We start from the raw sequence: 18,197 nt of genomic DNA on the forward strand, positions 1-18,197 counted from the left end.
CTACCCACCATGGGTTGTTAACGCATGACTTCGGTAAGAAAATAAAGATCGAGATACAAAAAAGAATCCTAAATTGCAAACCCAGTATCAATTTACCATCTTGTCCAGATTCTCAGTGATTCAATATTATAGTTTGTGAAAATAACTTCCCGACACTTTTTGTCTTCCATGACTGGGATAATAGGCTATGTTATGAAACAGCGCCATCTGCTGGTTGACAAACTATAACGACGTATCCCGTTTATGGCACCGAAGGGCATTTGTAAACTTAGCTTTCTCTGTACGTGTTTTAGACATTTTTATACTTTTCACCACTATCATTGCTGTCTGATTACTATGAATGACAGCTACTGGTCTAATCGTGCATTCAAGTTAGCCTATTATTAGCTACACTTACTATTAGGCTACTTATTATTAGCCTACTCTTTTTTTTACAGTCTATAGGCTACTAGCATACTCTGATTCGCATCAGTTCTTAGTTTTAGCCCGTGTTGACTTTTGCTTTTCCCTTCTCTGTTTTAAAGAACACATTTGTTAATTCCATATTGCCACATCTTTATAAAAGCTTTTAGATTTCTTTTGCAATATGGCTCACTTGAAATTTAGGCTAACAATGAAACGATGCATACGTGTAGGCTAGAATCAATTATGTAATAAGTAGCCTATTTAAAATAAGTAGATTATTTAAGTAAATATATAAATGTATTTTATTTGTTTTAATATATATATATATATATATATATATATATATATATATATATATATATATATATATATATATATATATATTTTTTTTTTTTTTTTACAGTCCATGGTTTTAATCATGGTATTAGTCGATGTTGATGACCAGAGTGACGTCATCTCACCTGCCCTGCCATGAAGAACCTGCTCAGCTGCTGGACACTCTTGAATAACCTTTAGTTTTACAGCATTCTTGTGTTCAGGTTAATCATTTTGTAGTATTTTAGTAGGGTAATAAAAGCATAAACAAAAGAATGCCGTGTTAATAACAGGCCTTATTTAATGTTTATGTAATTAATTTAGAGATAATAAACCCAGTAAACCTGATGGCGTAATTTGTAGTAAAAAATAATTTCACCACTTTTAATTATGGTGGTGTGCATCAAGTTACTGTAGGCTAAACATAGGCTTTTAAATCTCATTCCTCCAAGCTTAGGCCAAATGTTATCACACGTCACGTGATAATGACGCGAGAGGTCTCAGAAAAACAAAATACTGCCACTGCCACATTCCTAATAGAAATGAACACAATGAACTATTTGTTGGCTTCTTTTTATTACAGCAACAGATAATAAGATAAGTTAATGGAAATGACAGCTCACCCCAACCAATCAGCGTCCAGAAGGGAGGGAGGGAGGCAAGCCTGAAGAAGTGAAACTAAAAGCATGGATGAAATATTCTCATCATGGAATTTCTACTTTTTGACAGCTCACCAGGGAAACTCCATATTTTGAAAATGTAGGAGACGTATATGTTTTTATAGGCCACATAGCTAAATGTAATTTCATCTGAAAATCTACATTAGATTTTGACAGTAGAAACAGTTTTGAGGTTAAATTAGCCTACCTTAATTTTGTGTCTCTGGAAAACCATAATGATCTATTACATTGTATTTGTAAAATATGTGTCTTGTTAATGATAGATGTTTTTAGATTTGTGGAGTAAAAATATTATTTTTATTTTGAAGTAAAAAGATAGTAAGGTGTTACCTATTCTTCAATAATTCCATGAGTTTGATGTACATTTCAGATATGTTTGCTAACCTAATTGAGTTCAATAGTTTAAATTCATAATCTTGCAATATGATATAACTTCAATTTAAAAAAATGTGCAATATGTAAAATATTCAAATAGGTCATAGCATAAATAAGTTTACTTTAATAAATAATATTTGTGGTATTCTGCAAGCTTTGCCATTGGTTATTCAATTATTCAACTAAATTGTCTCAACACATTTTAAAATGAAAATCGTTTATGTAGTATTTTACACAAATTACACTTTAAAAAACATTAAAAAGAATACTAAAAGTCATATTCTGTAAAATTTTAGCGGTCTCGATAATTAGATTAGTTTATTTTTATTTAAGTGATGCATTAACATGTATGCTCCATGATAAACGTATCTAAATGTTACAAATTACATTTTATATGCTAAACATTGTTCTTAAACTTCCCCATCTTCCCCATTTAATAGTCCATATAAGGTCATGTTATCGTGTTATTGTGGTTCAGTGATTTACAAAACAAGGGTAGGCTAGATTCAGAAGACGTTACTTTCACTGTTATCGTTCTCACAATGTACACAATGCACAGTACTGCTTATGTAAGTGCGTGAGGTGGTCATTTTATCAGTTCAATGGGTCAGCCTTCATCTGATGAAGAACAGGTAGATGTAATGTAAGAACAGGTAGATGCAAAAACACGGAAACTGGACATGCAAATACCACGTCGACGGGAGGTCACGTTGTTTACGCGTCACTGGCTATTTAAGCGCAGACGCTTCTAACAATAATTCAGAGAAGTGCTATCACTGACTGCACTCAGCCGCTTCTGAAGGAACGAGCGCTTGATCATTCATCCAGTCTGAGTCTCGGTCTCTGAACATTGCTGAAAACACACTCACGGTCTGAAATGGCGAAGAAAGGTAAGACATGTTTAAAACTAGTATTATTTTCAAAATACATATGATTACAACTTGAAACGTAACGAGTTTCACTTCTTGCCCATACAGAGCAAGCCGCTGTCGTCGAGTGCGCGCAACAGTTGCGCAAAATTGGAGATCTCTTGGATTGGAAATACAAGTTCCTGGTGCTCATAATCGCTCTCCAGAGAATGCAGAACGACGGGAAAAGCTGAAAGAGAAGGAATCCGAACCAACGTACACCTGACATCTGAAGAAGATTCATTTCTGAAGACGAGGTACGTCATCTTCCAAAAACCACAACAACAAAAAGTTGAACAGGAATGGACTTCCGGGACGAAGGCATGGAGAGGATGGCCCGCGAAGACATAGGAACACCGTGGACCATTTCTGTGCTATTCTGAGACCATATTTGTCTCTTGGCTGTTTCTCTGAGGGGGTTTGAACTGAAGGAGTTTTCATTCATCGGGTCGAATCGCAGAGCTCGTTTACTACTGGACTTCTTTTCCTAACAATTCTGAATTTAGTAGGCTAAGTTTAGGCTGCTCAATAATGTGTACAAATAGAGTTAGTGCGAAATGGATGTCCTGGTTTATAGCCTACACTTGTTTTTAGGCCTAGTCTAAAGTAGCTATTTCATACTGAGAGGAACTGACTTCATTTATCCATGATAAATTACCACAAGACGAGATTTAAAAGAAAAAAAAAGTTTGGTTATGCCACTTGCTTGATATTTTGGTCTATAGAAATGTATGTCCAAATATTTTTTTTTTATGAAGCACTGTATATTTTATTCTGAGGTCCTGCAATTGTATTTGGCTTATTCTTTGGTGAATAATTCACAGTGTGTGATACACACGTTTAGGAGTTGACTATTTTAACAAAATGCAAAGATTTTTAAAGCACTTGTCTTGTGAAACATTGGCATTTAGCTAATATCTAACTTTTTAGATGAAACTTTAAAAAAAAATTAAATTGGCTATAGTTGTAATGTGTAAATCTATAATTTGACCAGTAACATGACGTTACTTATCATGTGATAGCAGAGAAGATCTACACACAGTAGGCTAAGCCACTTCCTGTAAATGCAAATGAAATGTTTAATACTTTCTGTTTCTGACTAATGTTTTATGGTGTTTTCTGAAACTGATGAAATGTAACAAAGACTACAAAAATAAACCGCTTGCATGTATATGATTGGTTCCTCAAATGTATTTGTAAGATTTATTTTTTAATAACAGGAATATGTAATGCCTATTTAATGAGGTGGAGATTTTGAATGAATTTTTTAGTGCTGCCAAATCGATAAATGGCATCTAACATAAAAATTGTGTTTACATAATATATGTGTAGGCTATATATTATTATTATTATTATATAGCCTAAATATCTGTGTGTGTGCATGTCTACGTATAGCCTACATATAAGCTACTGTAGCCTATATGTGTGTATATACATATACACACACACATATATATATTTATAAATACACAGTGTTTGATTTGATTAATGATTTTACAGCATACGACGTAAACTGTAAGCTCCACCCCTTAACAAAAACATACAAATTAGATCATACAAGTTCATATAAATAGCTACCAATTCATCAAAATGTAAAACTGACCAATTGCTATGAGATTGTCTTGGCGACTGGTATGAGCCATTTTAAAGCAAAGATTTTTTACCATAAAATAATGTTTTGAAAATCATTAAAGTGGTTCATCAAGTCGTGACATATTGAAATGCACCTATGTCACCGCTTTGCGTTCCTATATCTGACATATCCACGCTATTTAAGATTGCCAGACCGGTGTTCTGTCGATTTTTGCTGCCTTGTCGAAAAAATGCTACCGTAGCGCGAATTGATCACAGAATGAAGTACAATTATAATACAATTCTAAGTTATGAGTAGCTAGCTACTGTATACTGTAGACTACTGTTTTTATTTTTAAAACGGTGTGAAAAGTAAAAATTATGATAAAATATTCATCTTTGACTTGTCAAAGTACACCTTTCCTCATAGTAACTGAAACTTTCAGTTATTCTTTTTCAGCTGGCTGACCGTACAAATATTCAGATGGTAGTAAGCATTTTTTTAAAGGGAAATTATACATTATAACTGGAAAATGAAAAAAAAAAAAGTCTGCACATGCGCATAACCGGTAAGTAGCAAATCTCGATGGGTAGCATGAATCGTCAGAACATCTGGTCGCTTTTCTGTATTCTGAATGAGACAGAAGAAAACTACAAATTTGACTTGCTTTTCGGCAAGCGTTACAATTGCCGATAGATAGGTGGAGCGTACTCGACAGTAGATTACAAGTAAGATACCTTGCAGCTGGGTAGCTTTTGAATTGCCATCATGATTCCATAGCCGGAGCTGGATAAACAGGCTAAATTTCTTACGACGGCAGTAATGGACAATTCCGCTTCCAACCTGTAGGGCGACCGCAGAGGAAAAGTTACTTAGTGTTGCTTTAAACGTGATTTAAAAAATGCTGAGCAACCAGTGAGTAAAGTCTGCTCACAAACAAACGGCCATTTATAGTGAATCAAGAACATACAGCAGGTTTCCCGAAGACCAACAGAACTTGAGACCATAGCTGGCTAACGATGATGATGTAGGGAAACTCACCCCAGAGTAGTGTGATGAACAAATCATTTAATTGAATCAAAACATTGAGCACAACCAGTGTTCAATTGAATTTGATTCCTGAAAGACTGACTCTAACAAACCAGTTCTTTGAAGAAAAAGAAGAAGTTAGATAAGTGAAAGTAATACTGAACCTAAAAAATACCGGTTTCTGAATCAACATTCATTTACTGAACTGGTTGAACTTGTTCACATGATGCGTTTAGAGGAAACCCCGCTCAAGCATAAGCATTCTTGAGGTTATAGTCTCATGTTCTTTTATGCATCATCATACCATGGTAATCCCCTATACGTGTTCAGTGCATTCCACATACAACAAACCAGATTTGACTGCATCATTACACCAGAACATACAGTTACAGCACTAAAACTAAGTGCAATGTACATAAACTTACAAGAACGAGGACAGCTAATATTCATATCCCTTTCAGGCACTTAAAGATATTCCTTTATTATATGATAAAAAGCAGATGTACAAATCAGGGCATCCATTTCACACCATCTCTATTTTTTTTACAGCTCATTAAGTATTTTTTACTAACATGTCAAACACCTGCTTCTTTCACCGGAAGGGCATATCCATACCCCGTTCATTACCAGTCCTCTTTCAGGACAGAAGACAACCAAAAACATGACAATTGACTCCGGCAAATATTCTGCTAACAGCTAAAGGATGGAACAAAATAAAAATGATTAAAAACACAGTATAAAAATTGGAAATATAGCGAGAGGAGATATTACGACATGAACGAACCCATACATATGAGACGAGACGGCTACATCAATGCAGTGATCACTAAGGACAGGCCTCTGGGCTCTGCTAGTGTTTGACTGGCATTTGCATGAAATGGATGAATGTTATGAGGCAACTTAAAGCCAGATGTTTGACTTGGGATCTACGTGAGCTCAATGCTCGCTTGACCTGTTGGTGGTGTGTTAAAGTCCAAGACCCATCGTAAGATTGAATTAACACAGCTGTGAATCTTAGGCTGAATAGATGAACTGGATTTCCTGAACAGCTAAACAAAAAAAAAAGGCTATGAGTAAAAGGAACAATCACCATCAGGTTTTAGTCACTTTATACACAGGCTGTTGAGAATCACCAGCAAATTGACTTTGAATTTAAACCAACATTATTAGCACACATTTGAACATTTTATTCTTCGAGCATTCAGAAAGAGTGAATTTCTGGAAAGAAGACTTGCAAGGAATAAGGGTCATATTATCTTTGAAGCACCGGAGAAAAACTGATGCTTGCGTTTCAGTCTTTTTAAATGTGAAATGGTTTATTTTCTGTTAATTCAAGACCCAATTCAGATATCAGAACCTCAAGGAACTTTTCCAGCTGAATATGGAAAAGCAACTGAAACCTTGACAAGGATCATCAAGCCCCTGTCTTCGGAAGTAGTGGCTCCTTATTCAAAGATACATGGAGATTGAGATTACTGTAGAATTACACCAGGATCTGGATTAGGATTAGAGTCACAGCCTAGTTTAGTACAGGGAAACAGACCCTTTACAAAACACCTCCTTCAATGCGCTCATTTTCGTTCTTACATGAACTTTATGATCTAAGTGCATGAACTACAAGAAGCCTCACAGTGAATTGCAATCATGTAGCAACTATTGGCCATTAGACGTAGACAGGGCAACACCTTTGTGAAGGTCAGAGTCAGATCTGTGACAATGAGAAAAAGCCGTCCCTTTCCAAGAGTCATCATCATCTCCTTCAAAAATTGTATTTCCATCATAACCATCACCAATATCAGTCTGAATCAACCAAGCTTGGGGCCAGTGGTCTGAGTCCATTGCCATGAGCACAAAGTTGAGTCCCTTTCTCTCTACTCTGGAGGTTCATTTGGTGAAAGCGGCCACCACCGCCCACAGCAGCTCGTTGGCGCCCGACTTGGCAGCCTCGGCCTCCGGCTCGAGATCCAGGAGCAGCCGCACCCTCTTCATGGCCAGGTCGTACTGGTCGTCCAGCAGAGGAGCGAAGGCGTTCTCTAGAACATCAGAGGAATGGGCCAGGAACAGCAGAGCCAGCAGACGCTTATCCATCCGTTGGGGCTCGTTGACCCATTTCTCCAGGACGGCCTCCTGGACTTTGCGCACCAGCCGCTGTTTGATGTTGTTGTTGGTGAGCGGGTGGGTGGTCATGTCGAAAAGCAGGAAGTTTTGCTTCTCCGTGGTGAGGACGCCCTTCTCCACCAAGTTCTTAGCCAAACGCTCTCGGACATTTCGCAACTGGTAGTGCAGCTTCAACGGGTTCCAAGTTTCACCTAAAGAATATAAAAAGGGCCTTTGAAATTGACTAGAATTGAAATGATCCAATTCTAGTAGTACTTGTAGCATATTTGAATCTACAAAGCTTAAAGTCAACATGACATCTAAAATAGCCCACTATACTAAAATTGTAACCTTTTATTTTGGATGGTGCCACAAAATCCTCTTATTTTCTCCAACACATCCAACCATTGCGCTTCATTCTGTTATGCAACACCCACTTTTGATGGACCAATTAATTCCCAGTAGATAAAATCAAGTAGGGATGCTCATAATTAACTGGTTAACCGACATTAAGAATTTTTAGATAAATACTATTTGTTAAACGCAATTTATCAAGATATTTTGAAAATGTTTAAATTTAATGGTATTTCGAATAGAACAAAAATGAACAGTAAAAGTTTTTATAAACATCCAGCCAAAATGTATTAATTAAAAGCGGGTGTGATCGCAAAACAGAAACCGATGTTGGGCTCATATAGCCAATACAAATCCAGATGTTTCCACATTCGTAATGTATTTGGATGCTAAACTATTATTTATTATGTAAATGCGGCTCTGTACTTTTAAATTCTTCACATGTGCAGAAATGTGTTTGGCAAACAAACTGAGCAGTGTAACTCGTTTAATACAGTCCAAATGACTGTATTTAAAATAAAATACAGTCATTTGGTTTGCCTGTATTTTATTTTGATTATGTTGTTTCATAACGTGTAACAAGTTAATACATTCCATGTATTTTATTTTGGCTGTGATGTTTGTAAGAGCTGACGTGTTAAGTCTGTCTACGTTTATGTGTTATGAGGTGCTGGCTCGATCACAACGGAAACAACTCAAAAAACTCGCTTTATAATAATGCAGATAAGAGTAAGATATCATAAGAAACTGTTTACATTTATTTCTGTACACCCACAAAAAAAATAAGAAAAAACATTGTGCTTTTGTAAATTAAAGAAAACAAACAGGATGCGCTTTGTGCCGTCTCGGTTTCCTTGTTTTTGGAGCGAGTCACAAAAATTAACCAAGACTCATCATTTAGGCTCCTACTCGTCACCGTTTTTTCTTTTATTTTGTTAATATTTACGTGAAATCTATTTTACGTATTTATTCCTTTTATAAATATGCTTATATTCTCTGTTCACTGAACCGCTGCAGGTGCATGATGTGACGATGAATCCTCATGTTCTGTTGTTTATTCTGCTATTTGCACATGTAAAACTAAACCCTGGAAAACAAAGTTTGTTATTTTTAATGGGTCATACACACTTAACCATTCTAATTAAATGTAACAAACTTATCGGTTTTCTTATCGGACACACTTTAACAAACTAACAAGTTTCGGTTGTCGGTTAGGAAAAAACAAACAAAACTAAATGAATATCCCTAACCTCACTTTTTTTTTTTTTACTTTATTTTGTATGTTCTGTTTCATGAAATGAATCAGATCACAGAAGTAAAATTGTTTGCAATGTTTCACACTGATTTTAAGGCAAAAAAAAAAAAAGAAGAAGAAGTAATTAAGCCATAATTTACATCATTCCAAAAGTTTATGAAGAACATTCCAACTTTTTTGATTAAACAAAAGACTTTCATTTTATGGTAAAAAAGAATTCCCAATGAAACATTTTTAGAAATATCTTTGTATTTCATGGAAGAAAGCAAGTCATACAGGTTTGGAAGTGTGAATAAATAACATACTTGTACATGTGCCAAATATATTCACAACTCACCACTTAACAATTCAACCCAGCTCTGGACTGTTTCTGGAGGTTGAGTCTCTTTAATATGTTTCAATGCCTCATCCAGCAACATGTCTCCAGTGGGGGCATCAGATTTACACAAAACCTGATGAACAATCAATGAGTCAAGATGAAGTGTAAATAGCATTAATTAAATAATAAATTATTGATATATTTTTTAAATCACACCCACCTTTCTGGACAAAAGGCTTTTCCTCCTCATTCCAGATGCCTCCAGTTGCAGGCGTCCTCTTATGGCCAGCTCAATAAGCATACATCCTCTCAGACCAGAAGATATGCAATCATTCCAGAATGACGTGTAACCCTGAGCAAGACAGAAGTTATTCAAACATTATTCTAAGAACAACATCGGCAGATATCACACATGAAAAGGCATAAATCGTTCGGACGGCATTCATTTCATATGACATCAACAAAAATTGCCTATCGCTGGAACTGTTATGTGCAGGATAGTTATAGAGTTACATAATTCACATTTAGCCTACGGCAGAACACTTAGAGACATATGCTTTCTAACGTTAGCTATATTTTACTCGAAAGAGCACGACTGGGACACTCCTAACAGGCTAAATGGTGAAGGTCTCCAGGAACAGCTGTTCTTAAGACTCTTAATCTGTGTCGTTTAACAGGATTTATCGAACTTAATCCATGTTAACTAACGTTAGCCGCTTCCTGGAGACCATTTGACTAACAAAGCCACACAAGTCACGTCGAACCTCTCGATCCTTCAGTCCGAGCAGTAACACCTCTTCCATCAAAGTCAGCCGTGTTTCTTTGGAGTCTCCCTTGTCTTCATCCTCCTCCTCTCCGCGACGGGACTCGTCCTCATCCTCTCCGGGGATTTTCTCTTTATCCGCGGCGGCGGCGTTACGCGAGGCCTCGGTCCGTCTCTGCACCAGGCCCGAGCTTCTCTGCGTTAGCGAAGTCATTGTTTTGCAGAAGCCTAAAACACCAGTGTGTTTAACAGCCTTTTAATTATACATCCGACAGGCAATGTCTATATTCACGCTGCTCCGTGCCCCTATAGCTGTTTCATTAATATACTTTCTGTTGACGTGGATGTTTACATGCATCCGGGACGTTCCACCTCTTCCACTCTTATTTCCTTATTCAATATGGCGGACGTTGATGACGCAATGACGCATGTAATGTGACGTCTGCGTGAACGTTTGGTCGAAGACGCTCGCTGATTCTATTTCTGTGAGTGACAAATTCATGTTTATAGATCATTCACTGTAAAAAATACTGTTGGTTTAACTTAAAAAAGTAAGTAACCTGGTTGCCTTAAAATTTTAAGTTGATTGAACTGGAAAAAGTGAGTTAATACAATGAAGGAGGAGATTAGTTTAATCATCTGAAATTCAAAATAATAAGTTATCTCAACTAAATAAATTATTTAGGTTGATTTGACAAAAGAAAAAAATGTTGTGATAACAAATCTTGTAAATATTTTTTCATCATTGTAAAATATTTTCTGTTTTATGACAAAATGAATTAAACAGTGTTTCGACTATATCTTGGAACCCATTTTTGTATTTCCATCCTTAAAATTAGGCTTATAGAAATCAATAAAATTTTCGTAAAAAAAAAAATATATATGTTCATGATTCGTAATCACAACATATTTTTATTTTGTCAAATCAACTTAATTTATGTGGTTCAGATAACATAATATTTTGAGTTTCTGATGATTAAATCAATCTCCTTCGTTGAATTAACTAAATTTTTCTATTTCAAGGAACTTAAATTTTAAGGCAACCAGGTTACTTAATTTTTTAAGTTAAACCAACAATATTTTTTTTACAGTGAGTATGTATTTTTTCCTACTGTGGTGTCAATAGGGAATGAGATCTGATTAAAACATTCTTCCAAATATCCTCCTTTTGTGTTCAGCAGAACAAATAAACACATAGAGGTTTTGAACAACACGAGGGTGAGTAAATACTGACAGAATTTTCATTTTTGGGTGTACTAACCCTTTAAGAAGTGAAATTTGGAAATGCAAATATAATGCTACAATGAAGGCTAATAGGCTATCATTACAAAAAAATATTTATAAGATATGTGAACTTCAATAGTCAAATCATTCTATTCAAATCTGTCATCAGTTTTCCTTATGTCAATATTTTAGTTATAAAACCCATGAAATATAATTGTTGTAAGTAATTATCCTCTATACTTAGGCTATTTCTTTGTTAATACATAGAACATCATCAGGTACCAACCTGATGTGTTGTACCTGTTGTGGGCGTGTCTAAGTGTTAGAGGGCGGGGATTCCGGTGGCGGGTGAGCACCTCCTGCCAACTACGTCACATCAAATAAATAAAGAGGAGCGAGCCAGACTTACATTAGTGGCCCTGTAGATCATGTGTAGTTCATTTTCTTTAGTGTTTAATAGGCTAGGCTAGAAGATAACGGCGCTGTTACATTTGCTTCCTGACGTGATGATGGGACATCCACAGAACAGTAAGTTGTCATTCAAAAGTTCAACTTAATTATGAGCCAGCGTAAGAAGAGATGCGTATTTGTATTTTGAAAGGTCACCACAATTAAAAGATTACAAATATATATAATCTAGGCTTATACTTGTTATTAAAGGAAATGAGCTGATTTCATCCTGCGTGGGTTGTGGGCATCAGATCCTGGATCGCTTCATCCTGCGGGTTTCTCCTGATCTGGAGTGGCACGCGCAGTGTCTGAGGTGCGCGGAGTGCCACCAGTATCTGGACGAGTCTCGCACCTGCTTCATCAGAAACGGGAAAACCTTCTGTAAAGACCACAGGTAGGCTATAGCAAACAGCTTCTGTCCCACTTGTCTTTAACTATTACATTTAAATGAATCAGTTGATAGCCTACAATGCACTTGTTGATTTTACATATAAAAAATATATAAAATAAAAAACCTGGCTGTGGCACTTTAAATAATAAAAAATTATATGATCAATAAGTTATGGAAACATATGGGTTTTTTTTTTACATTGCTTTAACTCATCGCAAAATGTTTAGAATATTTTAAAGACATTTTTTAAAGTCAGTTTAATGTAATTTAAGTTGAAAATTACTTAAACATCTGAGTTGATTGAACTTAAATTTTTAAAGCACAAACTTTTTTACAGTAAACATGTTGGCCCTTAGCTTATCCTACCCGTACCCACCTTCCAACCAACCCATGTACCATCAAACCATACCCTAACCTTATTCGTGTCCCACCTCAATAGCAAGTGTTTTGTAATGAACACAAAACATACAAAACATGACCAAGCAATGTCTTACATTAAAAACAAAATTAAGTATAAAGACGCACTTAATATAAAGTGTGACTGAGTTTTCTAACTAAATAAGGTACAATGAATTGAAAGGATTTTTTAAAAACCTTTTTAAACTTTTAAAATGTGTTGGAAAAAAAAAATCCAAAAAGAAAATATTTCATTCAGCAATTTTGATAGTACATACATTTACATATACATTTGTGAAATATATATATACAATATTGTAAATTGCCATTTTTACTATACAATGTACTATGCATAGAATTTGTGAAATCTATATATACACATTGTATAGTAAAGTGCTATTTTACATGATAAATCCCCCTATATTCTCTGTCAGATTATGCAGCAGTAAATGTGCAGGATGCCACAAAGCCTTCGTCAGAGAGGAGTATGTCATGCGAACGCGAGTGAATATTTATCACATCCAGTGTTTTCGATGCAAGAGCTGCAATCGTCCGTTACTCCCTGGAGATGAGTATGTTCTGCGGGACGGTCAACTGCTCTGTACAGACCATCATGAGTGTTTTAACCAATTAAAGTGTTCATCAAATTACCAACAGAAGGAGACTACTGATCCATCCGGTAAGTCTATAGAGTTTCCGGACAAGCTCAGCCAGCATTTAAATGATTTATCCACATGGTGAATATATATCATACTTCAAGGTTGAATAACTGTTGAATTTCATTTGGAAATTGAATCAATGTTGATACCAGCTGACAAAAATATAATTTTGCTAACATTCCAATTTAAGGAATAAGTCACCTGATATGATAATTCTATCATCATTTACTCACCCATATGTTGTTCCAAATGTGTAAAACACAAAAGAAGATATTTTGAAGAATGTCTGAAACCAGACAGTTTGCTTCCATTGACTTCACACACACATATATGTATATATATATATATATATATATATATATATATATATATAATTTTTCCTGACATTCTTCAAAATATCTTCCTTTGTGTTCAGCAGAAGACAGAAATTCACACAGGTTTGAAAAGGTGAGTAAATGATGACAGAATTTTCATTTTAAGTGAACTATCCCTTTAAGGAAACATTCAATTTTACAATTTTGTAAACATTATGAATGGGAATGCTTCTTTTGAAATTTCTAAAAAGAATCTGAAACAACATTGAAAAAATGCTAGAACTAGAACTTTAGAAAAAAAGAAACCTTTCATGATTGGTGTATAAATAATATTTTTGAGCTGATGTTTTGAGAACATCATTAAAGCCCAGATAACTTTGAACGAACATTTTATTAATATTACTGGAAGAACGTCTGCTCATAACTTTGTGAGAGCCTGTCCAGAACGTTCACCGTTAGCTGCATGGGCTACTGTAATGTTGTTTCGATGTCTTAAATTTAAAATGAATTGATTTATACAGTTTTTGTTAACCTTTTTTACAGCCATTTAGCACTAGATGTCGATAAAACGTCTTGTTATATGTGTCTATCACAGAGGACATGACATCCTCAGCACCCTGGTCCTCAAGGTCAGAGAGAGCCACTCGCGTCCGGACGGTTCTCAGCGAGTCCCAGCTCCGCATGCTCCAGACCTGTTACAGTGCCAATCCCAGACCCGACGCCCTCATGAAAGAGCAGCTCGTGGAAATGACGGGCCTCAGTCCTCGGGTCATTCGCGTCTGGTTCCAGAACAAGCGATGCAAAGATAAGAAAAGAAGTGTGATGATGAGACCCACACAGACGCAGCTCGAGGGCCGTCCGGCGAGTGAGCAGGTATAGGTACACACAGCGGGCTCGGTTCTATGACTGATCCTAAGGTCTACCAATGCCTTTGGCTTAAACAGTCGCAGTACAAAACTGAAATGGTGTTTGTTGTTTGGTCTTGATGAAAAGGTTTCAGAGGATCTAATGCTGGCCAGTCCCGAGAGCCAGGACAGTGACATGATGACACATTTCCCCCCATGGAAACTACTGACCGACTTTATTCTGCAAAAGAATGCTGATTACAGATCATACCAGCAATTGGTAAATATCAGGATACACAAAAGATAAAAAAAAAATATTGTTGTTTTTACTTAAAAAATTAAGTAACCTGGTTGCCTTAAAATTTTAAGTTGATTGAACTGGAAAAAAAGTGAGTTAATACAATGAAGGAGATCAATTTAATAATCATAAACTCGAAATAATAAGTTATCTCAACTAAATAAATTATTTAAGTTGATTTGACAAAAGAAAAAATGTTGTGATTACAAATATTGAAAATATATATATTTTTTACAGTGTACTAACAATGCATAATAGATGCATCATTTTTGCACTGTTGTTCTTTGTTTGGATTTGGTTTTCAGCTTTCTTTACCAAAGGAAGGTCCTTGTTCTGCTGGAAGTGAAGTTGTGTCAATATCGGCTCACTATCCAGACACACCCAACAGCCTGACAGCAAGTGCCACAGACATCAGCGAGTAAACAGAGTCTCCCTGAAATAGGAGGCTGCAGTAGGACCACAGTCCCAGGACCCGTTTTTTGTATGTACTAGCAGTTTATACTGTTCAATTTGTATTAATACATTTCAGGTACGAATTAGTGCGATTTTTGCTAAATCGTATACATATTTTACGAATTGGCCAATTTGTATGAATTCGTACGAATGACCTACCCCTGACCCCACCCCTAAACCTACCCATCACGTGGGTTTGGACAAATCAAATTCGTACGAGTGAGGTCGTATGAATTTGTACTAATTAGCCACTTTTTAAGCACTCGTACGAATTCGTACGAATTGGTCGTGAGATAGCGTAGGTTTTTCTACTGTGGATGCCTCAGGTCAGGACCAAATAATGTTCGTCCAATCATTGCGTTCAGTTCGACACAATCAACGGTGAAATGAATCTGCCGCAGTCAGGTGGTACAAGAGCTCTGTAAGTCGTTTACATGCTCTATTATTGTAATGTTACGTGCGTCGTTGAGACACAAGGAAATTTAACGCTGTCTCTCGTCCCTCCTTAACCTCCTTCAGTTTTGATAGAAAGAATTACCTTATTTTTTAACATGGAAGAAAGATATTTTTTGTGTATGTATGAAAGAAGACTTCCTTTTTATTAGCCGCAGATGGCGTGGTGCTTCTAGTCTGGTGTGTGTGTTTATTATTAATAAATTAAAACAATATGAAAACAAATACCAGTTTATAACAACTGGAGGTGCCTGACACCTAAAGCCTTGAACATTCACATTTAAAATGCCCGCGCCTGCTCTTACATTAAAAATAATGTGGACAAATAATAGAAATGCTATAGTGTCTGTGGGTCTAGTCGTTGCGTTTGTTGTGTAAGTCAGGTCTCTGCTGTTGGAGTAGAATAGGCGGCACAGTTGCACAAAAACAAGGGTCCTATATGCCAGCCCCCGGTATTGTAGGAATATAGTATTGACTATACAGCCAATGATTGGCAGTTAACTGTGAAAACAATGAAGGACTTCTTTATATACAGTACTATTTACAAGTTTGGGGTCGGTAAGACTTTTTATGCTTTAGAAAAGTTGTGAGCTAATTTATTTGACTAAAAATACAGTATATGTGTGTGTGTGTGAGATATACTGTATATTACAATTTAAAATAACGATTTTTTATTGTAATATATTTTAAAATGTAATTTATTCCTGTGAATTAATCATTACTCTGGTCTTCAGTGTCACATGATCCTTCAGTAATCATTTTAATATGATTTGATGGCGCAAGAAACAATATTATTATTATCAATGCTGAAAACAGTTGTGCTTTTTCATGTTTTTGTGCAAACCATGGTATTTTTTTTATCATAGACAGGTCAAAGTATTTATTTAAAATAGAAATCTATTTGAAAAATTAATTTTTAATTTAATATTAAACATTACAAATGTGGTTGCTGTAACTTTGAATGTGTTTAAATGCATCCTTGGTGAATAAAATAATAAAAGTATTCAATTTCTTTAAAATAAAAATATTATTGATTTATTAGGATAGGATTTTCTTGCCAGGACAGAATGTGACAAAGTATTAGCGATCTGGTTATTATTATTTTCCATTGGATATGTGGTTTTATGAACCTGTTTATAAATTAGAAATCAAATTATGAATTGTCCAAATTTTAAATATTTTATTATGCATAATTATTGTATTTATTTCTTGAAATCTAATGTAATAATATTGTAAGCTGTTCAGCTGTCATTGTGGCCTAATACATTGCAATATACTATATCAATTTTTGTTTCTCTGACCAAAATTTAACTTAAATGATGTCAGACCACAGGGGGCAGTCATTGTCAGAGAGAGAAACATTTATTTCTGAAAACCAATCAGATATTAAGAAACTGTCTTAAACAGCAACATGAAATCTGAATGCCTTGTTGGTCTAAAAGTCCTAAAAATGTTTTGTTCATGTTTGAGGGAGGTTTCCATATTCAGGACTGTTCCTCTTTGCGTGTGGGTTCATTTGAAGGACCTCTTTCTTAGGAGCGGTGTTTTGAACTGAATATAATCAAACCAATGCATCCACTATTTCGGCCCATTTCTCTGCTGTTGAGCATGTAAGTGAATTGAAAAGATCTTGTTTGGAGATGGTGCTCTATACCATTGGTCTGGGCTCTCAACCTTTTGTTTTCTAGATCAAATAATGAAAGAGGTCCTGCACTTCAACGGGCCAATTCATCCTCACAGAAAGAGATGAATTAATGGATCGAATCTCTGCTTTTTGCTCTCGCAGCTTTCATCTTTGCCCCCACCTATTTATTGTTAACTTACAAAATTGAGTGAGAAATATCAAGCCTTAAGCGTAATTATCCACGTCTTTGAGAAGCTTTTATTAAAATGCTAATTTAGCAAATGTGCAGAAAAAAGGAAAGTAAAAAGTGGTATTAGCATGACATACTAGATGTTGAAACATTGATCAACCATTTAGTTTTATTTTTAATATTATATAATATTTTAATATTTATCAAATAACTGGGATTTGTTGTGTTTTGTTTGTAAACTGTACTTTGTTTGTATTATAAGTCTCTTTCGTTTATTGTGAATAAGATAAATGAGTTTCCATTAGATGGTCACTTTAAAATTCTGTCCCTTAGTACTTTTTTTTTTCTCTTGTTCAAAGCATTCGTTATTACTATTTGCTCATTTCATAAATGAATAAAATATGAATAAATAAATATTTAATGAAAAGCAATTCAAAAATGGGTTGATGCTAAAATGCAACTTCCTTTACAGACACAGAAAATCATCTAAAAATTGCTGTGTTTTAACCCAACTTTGGGTCAAATATGGACTAACCCAGCCATTGGGTTAAATTTTTAATAATACATTTTTAACCCAATGTTTGGGTTTGTCCATATTTGACCCAAAGTTGGGTTAAAACAACACAGCATTTTTAGAGTGTAAATGTGCATTGGTCATAAAATCGTAAAATAAATACATTTATTTTAGTTAGTCTACATTGGTTTCTATGGGCAAATGAAAGTATGTTTTTTTAACTATGAGACATGGGTAATATAATCAGATCAGTGCATTCACTATTTCACCGGTTGTTAGACTCGATGTAGGTGAAATGAAAAGATCTTGTATG

The 18,197-nt window shown here is 35.3% G+C and overlaps 3 protein-coding genes across 3 annotated transcripts; 2 read left to right on the forward strand and 1 right to left on the reverse strand.

Moving 5' to 3' along the window:
* Positions 1–2,378: 2,378 nt before the first annotated feature.
* pmaip1 (phorbol-12-myristate-13-acetate-induced protein 1) lies at positions 2,379–3,854 on the forward strand. Its single transcript, XM_039675538.2, has 2 exons — positions 2,379–2,665; positions 2,753–3,854. Exons 1-2 carry the CDS (start codon positions 2,653–2,655, stop codon positions 2,875–2,877), a joined length of 138 nt encoding a protein of 45 aa, XP_039531472.1. The 5' UTR covers positions 2,379–2,652; the 3' UTR covers positions 2,878–3,854.
* Positions 3,855–6,574: 2,720 nt separating this feature from the next.
* golph3b (golgi phosphoprotein 3b) lies at positions 6,575–10,471 on the reverse strand. The gene is made up of 4 exons (XM_039675514.2): positions 10,075–10,471; positions 9,531–9,662; positions 9,329–9,443; positions 6,575–7,594 (listed from the first exon to the last, which is right to left on the reverse strand). The coding sequence occupies exons 1-4, from the start codon at positions 10,285–10,287 to the stop codon at positions 7,170–7,172; spliced, it is 885 nt and encodes a 294-aa protein (XP_039531448.1). The 5' UTR covers positions 10,288–10,471; the 3' UTR covers positions 6,575–7,169.
* A 1,004-nt stretch (positions 10,472–11,475) lies between these two features.
* isl1b (ISL LIM homeobox 1b) lies at positions 11,476–17,784 on the forward strand. The gene is made up of 6 exons (XM_089126393.1): positions 11,476–11,825; positions 11,958–12,141; positions 12,969–13,213; positions 14,103–14,380; positions 14,501–14,632; positions 14,956–17,784. Exons 1-6 carry the CDS (start codon positions 11,804–11,806, stop codon positions 15,070–15,072), a joined length of 978 nt encoding a protein of 325 aa, XP_088982519.1. The 5' UTR covers positions 11,476–11,803; the 3' UTR covers positions 15,073–17,784.
* The last annotated feature ends 413 nt before the right edge of the window (positions 17,785–18,197 follow it).

The sequence above is a fragment of the Pimephales promelas genome, chromosome 23, assembly GCF_988280905.1.
Source record: "Pimephales promelas chromosome 23, fPimPro1.hap1.1, whole genome shotgun sequence".
NCBI lineage: Eukaryota > Metazoa > Chordata > Actinopteri > Cypriniformes > Leuciscidae > Pimephales > Pimephales promelas.